The 21678-nt window shown below is 27.4% G+C and overlaps 2 protein-coding genes across 2 annotated transcripts in view; both read left to right on the forward strand.

The window, feature by feature from the left end:
- Nucleotides 1–21678, forward strand: part of LOC149893772 (LIM zinc-binding domain-containing Nebulette-like) — a 320034-nt gene that overhangs the window by 110585 nt on the left and 187771 nt on the right. The window lies entirely within an intron of this gene.
- LOC149893778 (NACHT, LRR and PYD domains-containing protein 3-like) overlaps nt 10716–21678 on the forward strand; it is a 51524-nt gene continuing 40561 nt past the window's right edge. Inside the window, exons 1-3 of the mRNA XM_090076366.1 lie at nt 10716–10785; nt 12147–12350; nt 14838–15268. Coding sequence (XP_089932492.1) covers nt 14848–15268 — 421 coding nt within the window. The 5' untranslated portion in view covers nt 10716–10785; nt 12147–12350; nt 14838–14847. The remainder of the gene's footprint in view (nt 10786–12146; nt 12351–14837; nt 15269–21678) is intronic.

The raw sequence follows: 21678 nt of genomic DNA on the forward strand, positions 1-21678 counted from the left end.
TCTTCGTCAAAAACATTCCAGGATTGTCTGTATTTAAAATGTGCACCATGATTTTCTAATTTGCATCATTACTATTGTGCCTTTTTCCTCAAGAACTCTGTATTCAATATGGTTTTATAAACAAGGCTCTTGGTTTCACAAGCAAAACTTATCTTCAATTTCTCGAGAAGGTCGTTTTTATGGGGAATGCAAAAAAATTTTTCTAGTGTTTAACAGATAAAATTGTCAAACAGATGAAAGTCGGAGATTTTCGGTAAGAATTTCAATTTTTGTTTTTTTTTTTGCAAGTAACTCATGTTTTTTGCAAAATTGTAAATGCTGATACTTGTGCAGGTCAAAACAATAACCGAAAAACTTAGAGAGTCGTCATAATCGTCAAAGCAAGTATTCAAACACGTGAGCAGATCGGATACTAACAAAAGAAACTTGATTCCATTTACAGTGCAAATGAAAGCAAGGTGATGGTAAGCGAGAGATATTTACTTGATTAACACGAACATTGAATTTATGAAGCAAAATAAAACTTCGTTTGTTTTGCCTTTGAATCAAGAAAAATGTTTACAACTTACGATGAAATTTTCGTAAGAAACATCACGTGATAACGCTTTTAATTGAAATTTTTCTGTTTCGATTGGGAAAAATTTTTCGTAATTCGAGTTCAGGAAGAGTTTCCGAGACTAGATGCATTAGCAAGTGCTTTATTACACCTGACAAAAGATTGAATAAAAAGATAGAACCACGGAAAAGTATGACTTTGGTTGTTTATTAAATTCTTGCCTTTTGGCAATTACTGAATTAAGCGTTTTTTTTATAAAATTAAAAAATTATAAAAAATTATTAAATTAATAGTATTTTTTATAAAATTTATAAGTATTTTCATTCATTTGCGATAAATATAATTTTTAGATATAACATTTATATATGAAACAGAGAACTCTATGAAGCCTCCTTCTGAAGCTAAATCTAGTAAGTTGTAAGCTATGCATGAAGGTTTTTGTTGAAATACATGTTTCTTTGTTTGAATCTTTTTAAAATGATTTTAAGCACAAATCAGTGGATTAATCCTGTGAGAATTTGATTTTGAAAAGTTTAAAAACTTTTTGAGGTTAACTTGTGTTATGAAAGTTGATAATAAAAAGTTTAAAATTTTACTAAAAATAAATTTTACAAAAATCTTGTTTAAACAAGATCTCAAATTCCGCTGATGCTCATCTTTAAACTAATATATTAATTTTGTGTTCACACTTGCGTAATTTCAATGTAAAAATTTATCATTAGTTTGTCTTTTTGGGGGTAAAGGCATTTTTGGGTCTCATGTTATTTCCTTTTTTTTTAGCTAAAATTTAAAGTTAATTTTTTTCCTTTTTCAATAATTGTTTTTTTAAAGATGAGTATCAATCACAGCTGCTCAGCATGATATAATAAGAATAATTTCTAGATTTCGTATTTTCAACATTAACTATTACTCTGTGATTTTTAAAAATATTTAATTACATACCTATAGGGTAAAAAAAAAACTCAAACTGAACAGGACACTATATGCTGGCCAAAGTGTTCTCAGCATATAACAACCTAGGCCCTTATTGCCTTTGAAGGCATCTTCCCGATCAGACGAGTTGGCACATTCTTTAAGCGTACTCTCAATTTCAGGCCAATCTCTCATCCACTCATAGCTACGTTGTGTGAGGAGGGAAAATGAGAGAATTATAAACATTATCTTTAAGTTTTACCCGACTCAAGCATATAACATTCAAACGAAGGAAAGAGCGAGTCAGTTCTCGAAAGTTCTGTAGACATTCTAAGACAAAGACTTATAAAAGAGAACTAGTAAAACCTGTTTTAGAATACCATGACTCAGAAGTTGAAACAAAAGTACAAAACCACCTTGAAAAAAAAGAAATGAAGGGTCCATTATTTTCAAAGTTCTACGGCGTGACTCAAGGAGACCTTGTGGCACACTAACATCACAAACATACAAGTTTGTTTGATAGATTTGACAAATCCTATTTCCTGGAGAAAATGAATTTAAAATAACCAAGTTAGAAAAGACTTAAGTGCGAGCTTAGGAAAAAAATGTAAAATTTCATCATAAAATTTCAGTTCAGTTTTTATACATTTAAGTTTGAAGCTTGTTTTTATACTTATTCACTACTATTAAACAAACTAAATATAAAATTTATACTTAGCTGAGAATTGGTATTTTATTTTATTATGTTTATTCTAAAAACGAAAAACATAAAAGTTATTGTAAAAAAAAAATAATCCTTAAAGGAATTCACAATATTAAATTTTCAAAAAATCCTTAAATAAATCGAACAATCTCAAATATACAACAAGGGTTGTAAAATTTAGGGTGAAAATTTATGATGTACAAAATATGTCATGTGCACAAAAACGTAAACTGTAATTTCAACATTGCTTTAATTGTTATTTTACATATAATAAACAATGAGCCCCCCCCCCCCCTCTTTTTTTTTTTAAACACCCCCATTTTAATCTTATATTTTCTGTCAAAACGGATCATTTTTGACTAATTTTTAATCTCTTAACTTTTTCATGTTTTTCTATGGTTAAATGGTTTAAATTTTTCATGTTTTTCTATGGTTAAATGGCTTAAATTTTTCATGGTTTGCAGCAAAAAAAAGCGCATTTTGTTTCTTATTCCTGACTTTGTTTACTTTGATTCCACTCACTAAAGCTTTTTTTTTTCTTTTATATTTTTTAAGTGACATTTTTGTTGTGACGTTATTTTCCGTTGTCTGTTTAATTAAATTTTGAAACTTGCGTCATTCAAAATATTTTCGTGTTTCATTTTTTCTGTGTTTTAAAGATCGTGTTTCGAACTTCAAGAAGTTGTGATGATACACATCCTATTGAAGCTCCAACCACGAAGCTATTCTCAGATAACGTCAATAAAGTTCTTGTCATCATTGAGGTAATAACGTAATTGTTCAGCGAGTAAAAACATAGAAAGGAAGCAAACTGTTCGAACTCGTTCTTTGATACAAAGGTATTCCTGATGTTTATCAACATATCTTCAATCATATGATTAGGACTCCATCCATTGATCTGCAATAGGTTACTTAAGATGAACTAATTGTTCATAACATTTTTATGAACAATTAGTTCTTCCAACTTGAATCCTTCCCTGATGACAAGAATTTTCCGTGAAATATTTCTAACGTGAGGCTTCATGAGCAGTTTTTCCATCGCGTATCATAATCGTCCATCGATTACTTAAGACATGAAAAGATCAATCGTTCATGGATTGATCTTTTCAAATCCTAAGTTATCGACGCCTGCACTTCATAGAACCCTTCTATGATCATTTTTTGATCTTCATCTGAAGAAGAAAGATATTAACTTAATATTAACTTTATTACTTATTTGCATTAAATTTGTCTTTTTATGTCAAAATAATGTATTAAGTGAAAAGAAATACCTTAAGGAAGATACCAGAGGTCAGGTCATGAGACAGAGAACTATAAAGTCCTTAGGAGAGGAACTAGAAAAGCTGGCTTTATAAACTTATTACTTATTTTCAGACTTTATGTCAGGTGCATGTAACTGAGTCAAAATACTTTTTTTTTTTTTAGTATATAAAATTTAATTTATAAGAAAATTAGTTATACAATATAATGATAAGAAATCAAATAACAAAGTAATATAAATTTGTTTTTACAACGTTATAAAATAAAACTTGCCATGGAAATAATAATGGTTTTATTATTTAATCCTTTAACTGATTTTTTTACTTTAATTTTTTTTGGAAGGCAAGAAACTATAAAAATATATATATATTTTATACAAAATAAAAGAAATAAAACGTTCTCAACCTTTTTAGAATTACTTAATTATGGCAACCTGCATTGAATTCCAACCAAATATCGAAAAATCAAAATCACAAAAAATCGTTGTAATCAAAAAACTTTGATACAGAAAGTTCTACCATTTTTTTTTTAAACCAACTCCTTTCAAATAAACAAGAATTTCAAACTCACACAGACAATAAAACACCAAAAGAGATGTCCACGAGTTAATAATACAAGAAAACTGAATTTAAAATTCTATTCAAAAATATTACAGAGAAAACATACTTAAAAAAATACAGATTGGCGTTTACTCGTCCCTTTTAATCCAGATTTTGTAAGTGTAAAACAAAAAGTTTTTTCTGTTCCAATTTTAAAATTTTTTGCAACCAAATTTCTTTAACCTTTGAGTTTTTTCAATAAAATATGTCCCCCCAACCTTTAAAAAGTACCATATATTTTCTTATTATTAATATAATTTACAAGCTTACCAATAATAAACTATATTACGGCATTCCTAAGACATTTAATTCTACAATAAATTCTACTGCAACCAGTAAACCAAAATAATGGAAATATAATTGTTAAAAAAACTTAATATATCCTTAACAAAAATCTGCCACAGCATTAAACGTTAAATATATAAAACTCTAAAAGATTGACGAAAAGGTTGAGGACTGGGATTAAGTAAAATGATAAGCATTTAAATCAATGAAAAACCAATCTTTAGTAAAATTATAAACTTGAATAATTAAATCTCTTATTTGTATTATAATCATAGATATAATAATAAACAAAGAAAACAATTTAAATAATAAAAAAGAAAAATATAACAGTTAAATATTCTTTAATTCTATGAAAAAAATTGAACTATTTTTTCAAAAAAAATTTGCTGTAGTAATTGTCTATCATGTTGCTGAAAAAATTCTTGTAGAAATTTTTCAAAATCAACTTTAAAAGAATTATAAACTTATCATTACTGAAATTAAATATGAACCAAGCAACAGAGAAATACTATTCTTTACTAGTAAATAAATAGTCAAAATGGAAGCTGTTACAACTTTAAAGTAATATACAATAATTTTATTTGTTTATAACTTAATAAATTAAATATGTTGTTTTGAAATTTTTATTGTTTAAAGAATATAATTATTCAAAAGATAATTATGAAATTTTATAGAGAATAAAACTATTTGCAATAAAAAAAAAAAGAAAGGAAGCCAATAATTAATAGTTAATTTATTATCATAATTTTTTACTTTATTCAAAGTAAAGTTTTATGTAGTTTGTAAAATGTAAATGATTTTGAGCTATCATTTCTTTTTAAATTTGTTTTTCACCTCTTACATTATGTTTACATTAAATAACTGTTGCTTCCTTTTTTTTTTTTTTTGAATGAGAAAAAAATTACTTAAATTAATTCCATGAAAATCTTTTCCAACACCAAAATTTATTTTTCTTGCTCGCTAATTATTCATCAACCCATCATACAAAAGATATAGAGATGTCATTTTTAAATTGTTTATCTGTTTTGTTTACATTACTTATTTCACTCGCTAATGATTCCTTTAAGATTCTTTTACATTACATTAGTTATGTTGAATCCTAAATCAACTTGTTTTTTTTTTTTTTATTTTTTAGGGTTTGCAGGAATGCCATTTACTCAGATTTTTCAGTCATTATGCTGTCTTTCACCACCACCACTACCACCACCCCTACCCTATTTCCTAGGTTTACAACTAATGAAGGAAGACAGCTTAAGTTAATTTAGGAGAACAATTATATTGCTACTGATTTGCATACTCACAAACATAAGCAAGAATACCTGGTTTCTGATTCAATGAAATAAAAATTACGTTCTACAAATAGAATGTTGAACTTTAAAATTTCAATTTTCTAGGGTTTACAGGAAAGCCAAATTTACTCAGATTTTCCAGTCTTCCAGTTTTTCAGAAAAAATATTAGAGCCGTAAAGTGCTAAAAGGAACTTTTGATATTTATTGATCTTTTGTAGTCGCAGCGGGACAATTTCTGTTTTTCATGTCTCAAAGAATATTTTTAATCATTCATTTCAACGCATTGTTTTGGATTTTACACTTCGCAGTTAATACATAAACTTGTATCAAATGTGTCCAATACGCGGGAGCAATATTTAAAAATCTACGAAAATTAAAGTTTGGTTGCAATTTCTATTACCCTTAAAAGAAAAGAGAAATTTTTTTTTGTAATAAGGTTGCAAAATATAGTTGAAAGAGATGTTGTGGAGATAGGATAAGAGTTTTAAATTTTTTATCATAAAGCAAATGTTTCTCGATTTAAAAAAAAAATCTCACACGTGTTTCAAAGTTGCGCGCTCTTTTGATGCTTTTGGCCAAGCTTCTGACTGGCTGACTTGTTTTTCATATTTCTATTGCTTGAAGCGCCACCAAACTTTGAAAACGACATACGTTCCAACGTATGCCGTTTTTAAAGTTTGGTGGCGTTACAAATAAGTTATTTTAGTTACGTTGACAACTAAAATAACTTATTTGTAAAAAAATACTTGAACTTTATTAAAAATAATTTGTTTCCAAAAATTTGTGGTTGTTTTATAACCTTAATCATTTACATTGACTGATTTCATTTTTCATATAACTTAATCAACTAACACTTACCGTTTCCATTGCAACTAAAATGACCTTTAGAGAAAGAAATTTTTGTTGTTCAAAATTGGTCTCAGAGAGGCATGGGGCGTTCTCTAATTTTTAGAATTTCAATAATGATGTTGAATGAGGATGACTTGCAAAAATTGCGGTAATCAGAGCTAACCTAATACCGTTATGACCCCCTCTAACTGATCTCTTCCTAGAACTACGTCTTCTAAAATCTTTATCTTTTTTTGGTTTTTCCAAAAATTAGATCGGTATTCATTAAATGATCTAAGTTTTTAAACTTTGAAAAACGAAGAATGAACAATTTTTCAGAAGCAACTGCTTTTTTTTTGTTTTTACTCTCTACTATTTTTAAGTTTAATATTATTATTTACTGATTTTTTTGTCTTTACAATTTTAAGAGTTGAGCTAATTACAACACTATTAATGTGCCACTATTTAATGTCATTATTTTGTTTTTATTTACAGGTTTTAGAGAGAAACAAGCACGCTGCTCAACACGTAAAGCAATTGACAGCAATGACCCAGTATTTATTTTGATGAGCAAGCACAGGTGTACGATGGATTCATAGGCGCTCTTTGTTAAAAAAACTTCCATCAAGAGATGCAGAAAAGAAATGTTCAGCAGAATTAATTTCAGCACAAAGTGTGACGTAAAACCAATTAAAGCAAAAAATTAAAAAACAACATTAAAGCAAAATATCGTAATTTTATTTATCTTTCAATTTATTATACATATTAATATATTATTAAACATATTAATAACTTATTTTTGTTTACAAAAAAAGTTTAATATATTTTCAATATTTCTTTTTTGCATCCTGCAAAAAAAACAAAAAGAATATAATTAATTTAAAAATTGCTTCTCGAATTTAATATTTTTTATCGCTCTTTACAAGTTTAACTCTTTAGACTTGAAAAACCTGGAAAGAACAATGAAATATAATGAAAATTTAAGAAGCAATTGATTTCAAATTTGTTTAAAAAATTAGTACTAATGGCATTGCCAGTGTTGTTTTGTTTATTCAGAACAAAGGTTCTGTAACTCCATAGCTTTATAATATGAGGCGATAACTCCGTTGGTAATTATTTTTTGATAAAACCGCTTTGACTAATGTAATCGCATTTTTTGATTTTGGATTTTTTTCCTGAAGCATTCTTAACTAAATCATTCTTTAAGAAAAGCAATTTTGACAATGGTTTGACTCTCTTGTCAATGGTTTCTCTCAATGACATCATTACCCGAAGGACACAATGTTCTAAATGTAAAAAAAAACCGCGCACTTCCTAATTTTACTTTAAAAACCAATAATAAAAATAGAAAATTACTTATAATTAAGGTTTTCAAAGTATTCTAAGAATGTTAACTAGTAAATTCCTGTAGAAAAGATGGTAGTTGAACCTTTTCAAAGAAATTGACATTTATTTTACGATTAAAAACCTTTACAAAAATGTTAGAAAATGAATTTAACATATGAATCATATATCAATGGAAAATTTAATAGGCAGTAAAAAAATAACCACATAAAAGCACTGACAAAAATAATTATTTAAGAAAGCAATAAGTTCATAAGAATGAGTAGGTCACTCTTCGTAATCACTCTCAAGCACACTTTCGAAAAGGTTAAGTACAGGTGTTTGTACAAAATGTGCGATTTCAGGTGACAATGACTTTCCTTTTTTAGCCTTGTTTTTGTGCTTTTCATAAGACTTACTTCCATCAATCTATGAAACATGTCTGACATTCCTTTATACCAAGAAGTTTTTCTTGGATGATAAATCGAAAATTACGAAGTGCTTTTTGTTTGATTAATCTGTTTCCTCATTTGTAAATCCAATTGGTAGAACACAATTTTGAATTATTTCTTTCCCATGGAATAAAATTTTGTGCAGTGTTGGAGAGATAGAAAACCATGAAATACCAATTGTTTTTTCAGAAATTTTCAAACTTTTTAGCATCAACTGCAAAGCCACAAGACAAAACTCCCCATATGATTCCAATGTTTTTCACCATTTTCACAGGAAAACTACAAATTTATGCAGTTATTTTGGCATTCTAAAGGCCACTCAAGCAACATTTCCAATTGTAGTGTTTCTAGCTCCACCGTCTCTTCTCTGATCCATAATTAAACCCAATTTTTCTCGAAATAGAGCTTTAACTTGTTTTTCTCTGGAGTCAATCATTTCTTTTTCTTATTGACTGAGTCAAACAAAAGATTTCTTAACATCTTGCCTATAACCTATATGGGAAGTTGCTTCAAAAGCTCAAATTCCAAAGTGGAGTATGCTTGCTCCAAACTCCAATGTTCCAGGCTTAGGTGTGCAATATCCATTTTGATCTGAAACTTGTCTCTAGGTCTAATTATAGATAGGACAAGATGTTGAAGCTGGATTGTTTGTTAATTCGTTTAGCACTTTTTCATTAATCATAGTAAACACACCATTGAATTTTACCATGACCTTTGCTCTAGCATGAGTTTTATATCTTTCAAGTTGGTTTCCTCATTCAATAGTCTTGCAATCTTAGTTCTAATTGTTTCTTTAGATTCTTTTTCATAACAAAGTCTAAAAGGCCTGTATGAATTGGCATTGTTTGGACAGTTGTTGTTGTTGTAGATAATGCAGTCTTTATTATCAAATACTACAATGCTTAAAGGGAACATTTGGCTGGCTAACACAGTACTTCTTTCTGGTACTTTGCCTCTTTCATCCTTCTGCATGAATGTATTGAGAGATCCACAGCCATCAAGACCAAAATTGAAGTAAAATAGTAAATGAATTTGATTGACCTGCTGTTTTGTCATTTCCTTGAGTTTTTCAGAAATTTCATAATCAAAAAGTAGTAATTTTTTGCAGTGTGCTCCAGGAGCTATTCTCTTATGCGGCCCTTTGTAATATACATTTTAAATTTTAAAAACTGAATTAATCTCTGAAAAAACTTAAACTGCGACGTTAATGTAAACATGAGGATTGTACAGTTGAAATTTCTGAAGATCAGTTAAACATACATCTACACAATTTCATTTCAAATCGGTGCTGACGTAATCAAATACACATTGGTTGATACTTTTATTGTTTCAGTTGTTTTTTTATTTTTTAACGCAAAAATGAGATTTTTTTTATTGGATTATTTAATAAGTTTATGCCGTAAAAACATTCAATTCAAGAAAACTACAAACAAAATATAGGTGAAGTAGCTTTTTTCAATCATTTCAAACTGAAATATTTAGTATTAATATGGTAGAGAAATGGCCGATGTTGTTAGGTTACCAAGTGATGCCTAGCAAGCAGAGAAGCAGCAACAGCATCTGATTTTTGTTGCAGTTGGCTCAGTTGGTGCTGGACTCAACCACCATGCTTCTAGACTTTTACTATAGAATCAATGATTGAGACCGTCTCTGGATAAATTGAAAAGTCAATTTATTTAGCCAGTTTTTGAATTGTTTGGTAGTTTTCTTCGTAGAGAAGGGCTTCTGAACTCACTTCATCAAATTTCACAGGGCGCCCAGACCAAGGAGAATCTTTTAGCTCAAACCACTGAACCATTTGCGAGCTGTTTTTCCACCTATGAAGCCCTGGGATCTTTCTTGAAAAGAAGAAGGTGACGAAGATGTTGGTTTTTGTCAACTTGGAGTTCCATAAATCTGAATCTATAAAAGAAAGATTTAATGATCAGAAATATCAGGGCTCCAAAAACTATGAAAGGACAAAAGAATGACTAAAAAATGTTACAATAGCCCAGTTGCAAGCCAATTTTTTTAACAAATTTTTTTATATAAATAAAAGAACGGCATGAATTTATTGAACAACCCAATACTGTTACTTTATAATTTAAAATGAATATTTACGCCTCATAAAAATTCACATTTTCCTCGCAATAAAATAAATATATGCATAAAAACTTACATGCTACTTTTAATCTTAATTCTGTCCATTTGATCTACTAGCACCCTAATAATTAATTGCACCCTAATAATTAATTGCACCCTAATAATTAATTGCACCCTAATAATTAATTGCACCTTAATAATTAAATGCACCCTAATAATTAATTGCACCCTAATAATTAATTGCACTTTAATAATTAATTGCACCCTAATAATTAATTGCACCTTAATAATTAATTGCACCCTAATAATTAATTGCACCCTATTAATTAATTGCACCTTAATAATTAATTGCACTTTAATAATTAATTGCACCCTAATATTTAATTGCACCCTAATAATTAATTGCACCCTAATAATTATTTGTTAGGAAAATACTACTTGTAGGAGAAGAAATTAGGGAAAAGCACCATATTGGTTTTAAAGTATTGTCGAGCAGTAAGTACTTTGCTAAAGAATGTTTGTTTTACAATATTTTCGAAAAAGTTTTTTTACTTCATTTTTATTAATTCCTATTAAACTTTAAAAAAGAAAAAAAAGATTTTATATAGTAGCTTTTAACATATTTTGAGAAGGAAAATTGACGTCATTGACAATTTTTTGACAAATTCAGAAGAACATTTTAAAGTTTAACTCTGCTCAAGGTTTTTTAGTTCTTTCAAGTTTTTCAAGTTTATAAATGTCTTAAGACTATAACGTTTGTTTACTTCCTTGTTGGCAGTCCTTTGAACATTTTACAATAACTACATAATCTTATTCCACAAATCTTAAACCAAAAACTACCAGCCTATTTTAATCATTAAACTTTTCAAACTTGAATATTTATCAGCAATATGTTTATATATATATTTATCATACTTTATGTATATTTATTCATATATTTATCAGCATATGCCATAACCACATCTCAAAAGAAAAAATATATAAAAAGTTAAGTACTAAGAAAGGTTCACAGTAAAAAAGCAGTCAATACAAATTTGATCATCTCTTGGTCATCTCAAGACAAATTAGATCATCACTTGGTCAATTTACGAACTTGTCACAATTAAAATTTGGATGCATTGACTATTACAAGTTTTACAGCAACTTTAAAAGTCTTTATCAAAAATTGATCTGATCACAAACTCAAAATGATGAACATTACCCAAAATTGGAACAGAATGGACCAGAAACAAAAGAAATTTGTGTGCATGTGATAATATAAACATGATAACAATCATTTTAAAATTCCTAATTTTTGTCTATTTATTTTCAATATATATGCCATAATTACAGGAAAGAAAAAGGTATTGCAGTTATTGTCAACTAGATGATATATGTTTATTAAATGATAAAAATCAAATAAAATATAAATGATGAAGAATATATAAGAATTACATCATAAGAATCGACTGAGACAAATCTGGGACAAATCTGGGACAAATCTGGGATAAACCTCGAAAATGTGAAGAAAATCATGACGTTCCATTAAGTACATTCAAAAAAATGCTAATAACAGGCAGTTAAACACCACTGCTTTCATAAATGTTTATTTATATATTTATATTCAATTCATATATTAGATTTACACCTGGAGCAGCTTTTAAACTTCAGTATAAAAGAAAATTTTCAACATTCTAAATTTCATTTTCTGTTATTCTGTCTTTACTTTTTTAATTTAGCATCAAAAAGCTGCATTTTCAGTTATTCTTTATTCGCGCACATTTAAAATTCGAGATTTTTTTATGAAATAAACAGAAACAATTACAATCCTTTAACAAATTATGTAATGTTTGGTTTTGACTTCTATTTTTTTGTAGCATGGGCACAATAAAAGCGCTGTTTCGTTTCATATAAACAACAGTGCGAACATTGAGCTGTCATTCAAGCTGTCACACTAATGCAGGAGTTTTGGGAGTGACTTTTCAATACAAAAAATCTGAACAAAAATTTTGGTTAGTACAGTACAAGATCACTTCAAGCTGTTTACGTTTTTTCCTTGAGCATAGTTAATTATCGAGAAGGTAGGCATCTAGTTTTATCAAATGTCATTTTAAAAATAAATTGCGCATTTCCTAGTTTAAGATAAGTATAAGGGACATGTAATTTTTTTCAATTAAAAACAGACTCATTTAAAATTAATAAAGTTCGCGAAAATAACGAAAGTTTGCTTAGAGTTTTTACTGTAAGTGAAAAAATGTAATAGTAATAATAATAATAAGTGTAATGAAATATTTAGAAGGAATCAGTTTCAAAAGATTTACTTATTTGAATTAATATGAGTATGATAATAAACTAGTAAATTAATTGGTTATAGTGTCAGTTATCTCAGGTATTTTTATTTACACCTGGAATTTCTTTCTTTTATGTTATTATTATTATTATTATTATTATTATTATTATTATTATTATTATTATTATTATTATTATTATTATTATTATTATTATTATTATTATTGTTGTTATTATTATTATTGTTGTTATTATTATTATTATTATTATTATTATTATTATTATTATTATTATTATTATTATTATTATTATTATTATTATTATTATTATTATTATTATTATTATTGTTATTATTGTTATTATTATTATTATTATTATTGTTATTATTATTATTATTATTATTATTATTATTATTATTATTATTATTATTATTATTATTATTATTATTATTATTATTATTATTATTATTATTATTATTATTATTATTATTATTATTATTATTATTACTATTATTATTATTATTATCATTATTATTATCGTTTTTACCTTTATATCTACATAAATCCAAAAGAAACAAATCTGTTTAAAAAGCGTGAATGAATTGAAGTCATTAGAAACATTCCCTTTCACATAACGGAAGTCATCAAATATAAAAACTTCACTTTTCATTTTTATTTTAAATTTAATGATTTTCTATTTCAATGCTGTTGTTGTCGCGCAGCGGTTGAAAGTCGAAAGTTTAGTAGAATAAAACTTTATGTATAATACTTTTTTATTCGTTGAACCGAAATTTGACATTAATTACAATATTCAATATTTCAGATACAAAACAAAAGTTTGTCATAAGATGATAAAAAAAAAAAAGTTATTTGCCCGAAGCCCGGAAATTCCTCTGAATTGCAAATGCTAACTCGGACTAACTGAATGTGAAACGCATTTCTTCAGATTTTCGACGTTTCGTTTTCAATAAAATTATAACAGTTTGCTTTAAATGTAAGCAGAAACTGAAGTTTTATTTTAAAAGTTTCAAAAAAATTATGTTGTATCATTCTTTGCTGATTCTACAAAAAAAGAGATTTCTTTACAAAAAAGGACAAAAGCTCAACTTGAAATATTTGTTTTTAAACTCCATCGATTTCCAAAGTGATGGGTTTTGGGAAAAAATTCGAATTCAATACTAAAAACATGTTTCGAATTTTTCATTAGTCACGGTAATGGAAATATACTAGGATCCAAACCTTTTCTGAAAAAGTTTTTTAATTTTCCCTACATTTTTTAGTGTTTCATGAGTAGTTTTTTTTTTATGACCCATATGAAGTTTGTTACCAGATTAAAACGAGAGCGCACCAAAACAAGTTATCTTATTTCAAACTTGCATCATTAACATATTTGAAACATATTTGTATAAAACGTGTAATGGTTCACAAAAAATTGCACGTAAGCAAAATCAAAGACTTTTTAAACAATAGAGTTTCTAGTCAAAATCAGTCGTGGAAATCCAATTCATTCCATGAAAATGGGAGTGGGAAGTAATTCACTTGAAATCTAAAAATAGGAGCGGGAAAACGACATTTTTTTATTCCACAATTTTAATTAAAAATGAGGTTAAGGAAAGTTCTTTACTATTAAGTCGCATGCATGGCAGTTGAAAACAATTTTCCAAAACCAAATTTTATTACGACAATATGGGAATAGTAATGAAAGAGAAACGGAGTTTCATTTTAATTGCGAGAGGGAATGGGAAAGTGTTACAATATTGAGAGGGAATGTCGTTTTTGTGCAGCTTCGTACTTTGTACCAACTAATATATACAAGTGTTAAAAAAACAAATAGATAAAAAAAAATGGTTTAATCAGTTTTATCTCGAAAACTTTATAATCGCATCATATCGGATTATTATCAAAAGTTTTAAGTTCGTCAATGCTACTTATACCTCGATTGCATGTTTTATAATATACAAAAAATTTCAGAAAATTTTAAAACAGGAACTTTGAATATTTAAAAGGGAATACTTAATTCAAGAGAACTTTTATATTGCACGACCGATTCTTTTTTCTTCTGCAGCACATGAATGTTGAACTGAAAAAAAAAAGTTTGTGAAATTATTTTTCTTGTTGCTTTGTTAAGTTAAACTTTCTTTTCTTTTTGACTTCACGTTAATTTAAGTCAACAACGCTTTGTAAATAACGTGTTAAGACTGCACATATTTTCATTAGGGTTTAAAACTTTTATTTAGAGATGTTTAATTGAAATATAACTGTTTTCTTATATTTTTCCAGAAGACTCAAAATGACTGCAGAAAACGAAGAATGGGACGTGATGATTTCATATAATTGGAACACGGGAAAAGAATACGCAAATGATTTATACAAAGTTTTGACCGAAAACCGTTATAAGGTTTGGATCGATCAAAAGAATATGGCTGGTGATTTAAATAGTGAAATGGCAAAAGGTGTTGCAAACTCCAAAATTATATTGTTACTTATTTCAGAAGAATACAAGAATTCACCTAACTGTGAAAAAGAATACACGCATGCAGATCACTGCAAGAAAATAATCATACCTATATATGTTGAGAATTATAAGCCTCCTCTTTCTTCCAAACTAGCTATCATCATTTCAGGGAAGATATATTATGAACTATATGAAAATAAGGAAAAAAAATTGAATGAGATATTAAAAGCAATTCAGAAACTTATTGGAAAAAGAGGTACGTAAAAGTATTTAAAAATTTTTTTTTCTAAACTATTTTCCTAGTTAATTTATTTTATTATTACAATCTAATTCCATTTTTTTTCTTCTCGAGACTTGTAGGAAACTTAATCAATTTCTCGGTTTTACATTGAATACACCTTTTATCATTAAGTTACATTCAACGATGAATTGTGTAGGCGAGCGCGCTCTCCTCCGTGTATGTTTTCTTTTGTGTTTCTTTTCTGCTTCCAATTCTCGTCATCTAGAACAGTTAAATTTTAAAGCGAAAAATCTAGAGCGGTTGTAACAGGAGAGCATTCTTTTGGTATTGTATCAATAAGTATTGAAATAACCCATAATATATGTCAAAGTCTATTGCAGGTCAGGAGTTGTTTCCTACATTCTAACTTATTTCTCTAAGTAAGAACTTTTTTACGAAAATAAGAAGCTGAATATGGCTTTATTTAGAATATAGGAAGCAACTAAGGTTCTAAGGTTCTTTTTCGTGACACAATCCTGAACTAATGTTTATATAGGCAAAAGAATATATGTTAAACATGTTAAATTACGTCACCCTCCTTACTTTTTCGTTCAACTGACTGCTTCTCCTTTTTTTAAACATGGCAAGAAACAATATTTTTTTCGAAATCTATCAAAATATTTTTTAAAATAAAATGCTTCATGCAAATGATGCAACTGACCTCACCATTTTATGGATCTACATGCGCAAACAAAATGTATTTTTTATCCACACAATTACCTTTAAAAACATTTACCTTTAAAAGAGTTGTGATTTTCATTCCAATGACTTTTCACAATTTGCAAAATTATTGAATAAGCAAAATTCTTGTAAGTGAATTTTGTGCTCTTCTATCTCTGCCAAAAATGTTTGAAAATCTCCAATAAAATTTTTACTTCGAATAATCTTTGTTAGTAACGTTTTCTGAAAAAGCGTTTATTTAAATCTAGGAACCTTCTCGATTTATCTTCCTTTCATATATTATCTTATTAGAATAATATCTCGTGACATTTGGTGAGGGTATAGTTGGAAAACAAACTTTTGTTACACGGAAAATCAGAAATTTTCAGCCTCAGATTTCGCTAGAATCAAATTACAATAAATTAATAATTGTTCTTCTAACCCAGTGGGCACAAGAACATTTTGAAAACGTTTTTTAATGGTTTTTTGAACGTCCATATAAAAAACGGTGACCGGACGTTTTCCTAAAAACGTTTTTTGAACGTTTTTTAAGGTATCACGAAAACGTTTTTTTATGGGTATTTATTGTGTAAATGAAACGTTTTAACCTTTCCAAGGATTATTCTAAATGCATTTATTTATGTATAGGATATTTCAGTAAATAACTTATGTTATGCTAAAAAATAATCTTTTGCAAACGAAAATTTAGGAGCAACAGCCTAGATCCCGATAATTTAATAAATTTCTAAAAGTTTAATTTTCTGTTTATTTATAATATAAGCATACAAAAAAAAAAGCTTACATTTATAAAAAAGCCTACAAAAACGTAATAAAATAATTGTTATGCTATTCTGTCAAGAGGTCTCTTCAAATGATCATCGACCGAATTGAACTTCGTTGTATGTGACACCAGTGTTTCTAAAAACAAAAATACTATAGAAATCTTTCATGGATTCCAACTAGCACTAATAAAGGGTGTTACTTGAACACACATTTATACTCATGGTAAATTCTAGACTTTACTTTTAGTTTATTTAACAATTTTTTTAACCTTGTTATAATTTGATTATGTAATAAAATAAAAAAAAATCTGTTAAAAGTGTTCCTCATATCAATAAATTCAAGTGATGCTTCTTGGGTAGTTTTTTAAACTTGATGAAAAAAACTTCATATATTATTTATTAACGTTGGAAATACTTTCAAACTTGAGAAAAAATATTTATTTACATAAAATGCTAAACAAAACCAGATGACATTCTTTGATAAACTTATATTCAGCAACTTTTTGCACTTTAATAATAGGACTTGCTTCTCTTATGTGCAAATAACTGTGACATGTTGCACTGTTTCATTCAAATATAAATAGAAATAGCTTCATACATTTATTAAGGAATTTATTTATATAATATTTTTAGCTCAAACATACCTTACATTCATTTGCCTGTAACTATGTCTGGACCTTTGATACTCATAATTGCGAATAATAATTTTACTTTTTTAGTATATTTAAAAAAGAATAAATAGTTAGTTAATTAGTTAGTTAACCACAATGCAACATTATTGTGTTGCATAGAACGCCTTAGCTGCACTGTGGCGGATTTTTTGGAACAAGTCCAACTAATTCTTAAAGGCAATTAAGCTTTTAGCATTTACTATCTCACCTGGCAGGCAATTCCAGCTGTCAACAACTCAATTTGTGAATAAGTTAATTCTGTTATTATTGGATCAAACTATCTTTTTGACAAATTGACTTCTATGACCGTGGCGAGATGCAGTGCGTAATGGAGTGTGGTGCAACTTAACAGTTTCTTTACTACATTTAATTTTAAAAAGATGTATTAAGTCTCTACAATGACGTCTTTCTTTGAAGGTGGTCATTTTTAAATACTTAAAATGAAATCTTAAAAATAAAATTACATGCAATATATATATATATATATATATATATATATATATATATATAAATATGTAATATATATATATATATATATATATATATATATATATATATATATATATATATATATATATATATATATATATATATATATATATATACATACATGCACACACAGACACACACACACACACATATATATATATATATATATACATCACTTACAAATTTACAAAAAAAGTTATACATCTGGGACAAACATATGATTTGGGACATTTTTGTGTGCATATAAAATAATAAATCAAATGGAAAAAATTTCCTATTAAAAGGTTTATTAACGTTTTTAAACATAAATGTTGCGACCATTAATCGTTTACTAAACATTTGCAATACATTCTTGTGCCCACTGAGAAAAAACATTTTTTATGTATAAGTTAAGTAAATAACTTATGTTATCCAAAAAAAAAAGTCCTTAACCAAAAAGAAAATTAGGTGTAAAACTAAGACTTTTAAAGTTTTTTCAATTTGTATTCATTTATAATGTTAACATAAAAATACAAAATTAATTATTTGTTATTCTATTCGATATGGAGCTCTTTTCAAATGGTCCCCTATTAACTTATCAACCAAATCAAGTTTTGTTGAATGTGACACTAATGTTTCTAAAATATAAAATAAAATTATGCATTTTAAAGTACATACAAAAGCAGTTACATAAACACACACTTCCACACAAAAAATATAATAAAGAATGAAGTTTTTGCTATCATGTTACTTTAGAGTTTGAAATGAAAAAATTCAGCAAATTGGCTGGATAGAATTTTAGGATGACGAGTGCATACTCTCCCCTATATAATGTTCAATTTTTATTAATTTCATTTATGTCATAAATTATGAAGATGACAAAGAAATTTTGGTCGATGACTAATTTGCTCATTAGCTTTTTTAATGAATGGTAAATACTACAGCTTTCATCCTCTTGTTTTGTAGAGTGACAAACGCCTATTGCTATGTCTTTCATGTTAACTAAGAATACCATGAATAACTATTTACTTAATATAAACGATTTATTCAGTGCAGAATTAATTAATAAATTTAATTTTTGTATATATAATTATAATACGTATAATATATAATATAAATGAAAAAATAAAAAAATTTTAACTATTAATGACTATTAATTTTACTTATCTTTTGTATGAGGCTTTTCTTTTCTTTTCTTTTCTTTTCTTTTTATACATTTCGAATTTTTCCATATTTCGAATGTGGTTTTCGTTTACTTTTCGCAACGTCACTTTCAGATTAATTTTATTCATTTTCACCATCGCAGAGTTTAATCAAGCAAAAACTAAAAACTATTTTACGCCGCTGCGTAAAATAATTTTTTACTGTCTTTCACATCTTACTGCAGTATTACTGTCTCACATCATCTTCACATCAACTGCAGTATTACCGTCTTTCACAACTTATGTTGAAATCAATCGTGAGTTTGCTCTAGTGCAAACTTACTACTTTGATAAATGTTTTAACTTTAAGTTAATGGATTATAGTATATATTAACTAAAGTTAAACAATGCTTATTTTTAGAAAAATGTCTAAAATATTACTAAAACAATATTCACTGAAATTGTTAAAAATTTTATAATCTACGTTTTTCAAGGAGAAATCTTTTTGTTTCCAAAAATATGTCTATGGTTTAAAAAAAAATCACAAACCTTTACACAAACCTTTACACTTTGCACATTCTTTGGTTAAAATTTTGCGTAGTTAAAATTTAGAATTTGCGAACAGATTTTTTTGCGTAATTTTCTCAAAAATTCTGCGTTATTTTGTTCATAGGATTGCAGTTTACGGAAATTTTTTTGCGTAAGAAAAATCCTGTTTTTCTTTGCGTAAATAATGAATTTTTCAGCTTTATAGGATTGGCCCTTGGTCACCGTGAGCATCGAATTTGTAAAGCAAAATAAAACTTCGGTTGTTTTGTCTTTGAATCAAGAAAATGTTTACTTAATAGTACTCGGAAATTACTTATAGTAATGGGAAACAATTGAGTTTGAAATCAAAATCGCGTGCTAAGTTAGTGCATTTTCAAAAAATAAATGTTCTATTTCATCTATTTCTTATAAGTTAAAAGTTTACAAAATGCGCTGAAAAATTCTGGGAACTACACAGTTTTATACAAAGTACATAACAATGTTTACAGAAAACGGCGACATATTTCGGTGTTTGCTACGTCTGTCTGGAACATAAAGGTCAAAGAAGATCAAAGAGGTTAATTACACTTTCTGAACGTGTCATTCAGAAAATAAATGCTTTTGTTGATTACAAATATGATCCTAACTTAGAAGCATATTCTGCAATAAATTGCTCTACTTGTCAAAGGAACCTTTACCTGCTTGACTAGGGCAAAAGTACTGCAAGAGGTTCTTGGTTATCCTAGGGATTAAAAGAATTATAAAAATTTATTATTTCAAGCCCTTTTACTTTAAGGTTGATCAAAAACATGTTATAAATGGTATTGTGTTTGAACAATAAATATTCTTTAAATAAAAAACATCACATCAAAACCGATTAAATAAATTTACAGTTAAAATTAGGTTGTAAAGTTGTTAATCAGTTGCAAGCCTTACTGATTTAGCCTTTGGTATTGGTGCTTTACAGGCAGAACAGTTGGCTTCAAATATTATCAAGACTAAAAAGGAGAAAGAAATTTAATACAAGGGGCAACATTCAATCTATCAACAGATGGTAACCCAATAATTCAGATTAGCGTAGGAATCTCAGATTTAAAATCAAAAAGAACCAAACCTGCAAGTTTTCAGATGCTGCTGACTTTACTGTTTCGAAATGTTTCAAAGCAGTACATATTAAACATGGAGAAAAATTAATAAAAGGCTGTAGTATATTTGTTCTGTTGGACCAACGCAAGAAAAGTTTAATAATAGTAATAAAAAAAGAATGAAAATTTACTTTTTTTTATACTTAACACGCAATTTTGGTTTCAAACTCAATTGCTTCCCATTGCTATAAGTTAGTAGAGACTATATTAATCAGAATTTTCGATTGACACAAACTTTAACTTGACGGTCAAATTTCTAAGCAGTGGTTCAGCAAAAGTTTCCAAAACTAGATGTTTTAGCAAGTGCATTATTAAAAAAGAATTGCTTTAATGAAAAGATAGATGCTCAGAAAAGCGTGATCTCAGTGTTAATTAAAATCATGTCTTTTAGCAATTATTAAAGTTCACTTTTTAAGCAGGAGTAGGGAGCCGGAAGAAAAAGGCATTGCCTTGACTCTGTCTAAGGTTTCACACTCCTGTATTTTAACTTTGGACACAGTTAAAAGTTTAGCTAAATAAATAGAGTTCCTTGCTATAAATTTGACATTTAATGAAAATTAAATGTCAATTTTTATTGGAAGTTTAGTTTGATTGAACTTTTTTTTTTTTTTTAATGAAAGTTTGCTATTTGTGAATTTTAAATATTTTGACCTTTCTTAATAATAAAGATAAAGTAAAAATTTATAATGTGCTTTCTTTCATTTTTAATAAACATCCTTATTAGATAAACCAATTGCATATGATAAACTTGAAAAGCAAATTAATCTTAAAACATTTTTTGAATTACTCATAATATTTTTTTAAAGTTGTAAATAAAGCATTTGAAATTTCACAAAAAAAAATTTAAAAAAAATCTTGTTAAAAGGAATTTTAAAATTCTCTGTCTTTATAAACTGTTAAACTTGATTTTTAGAAAACCAGGTATTTTAGCTTAAATTTCTGGGCCTGTGTTGTGAGCCGGCAACAAAATGCAATATTAAATATTAGGCA

The sequence above is a fragment of the Hydra viridissima genome, unplaced genomic scaffold (assembly GCF_058129835.1).
Source record: "Hydra viridissima isolate aposymbiotic clone 2 unplaced genomic scaffold, HvirCarnegie_v1 scaffold_1, whole genome shotgun sequence".
Taxonomy (NCBI): Eukaryota; Metazoa; Cnidaria; class Hydrozoa; order Anthoathecata; family Hydridae; genus Hydra; species Hydra viridissima.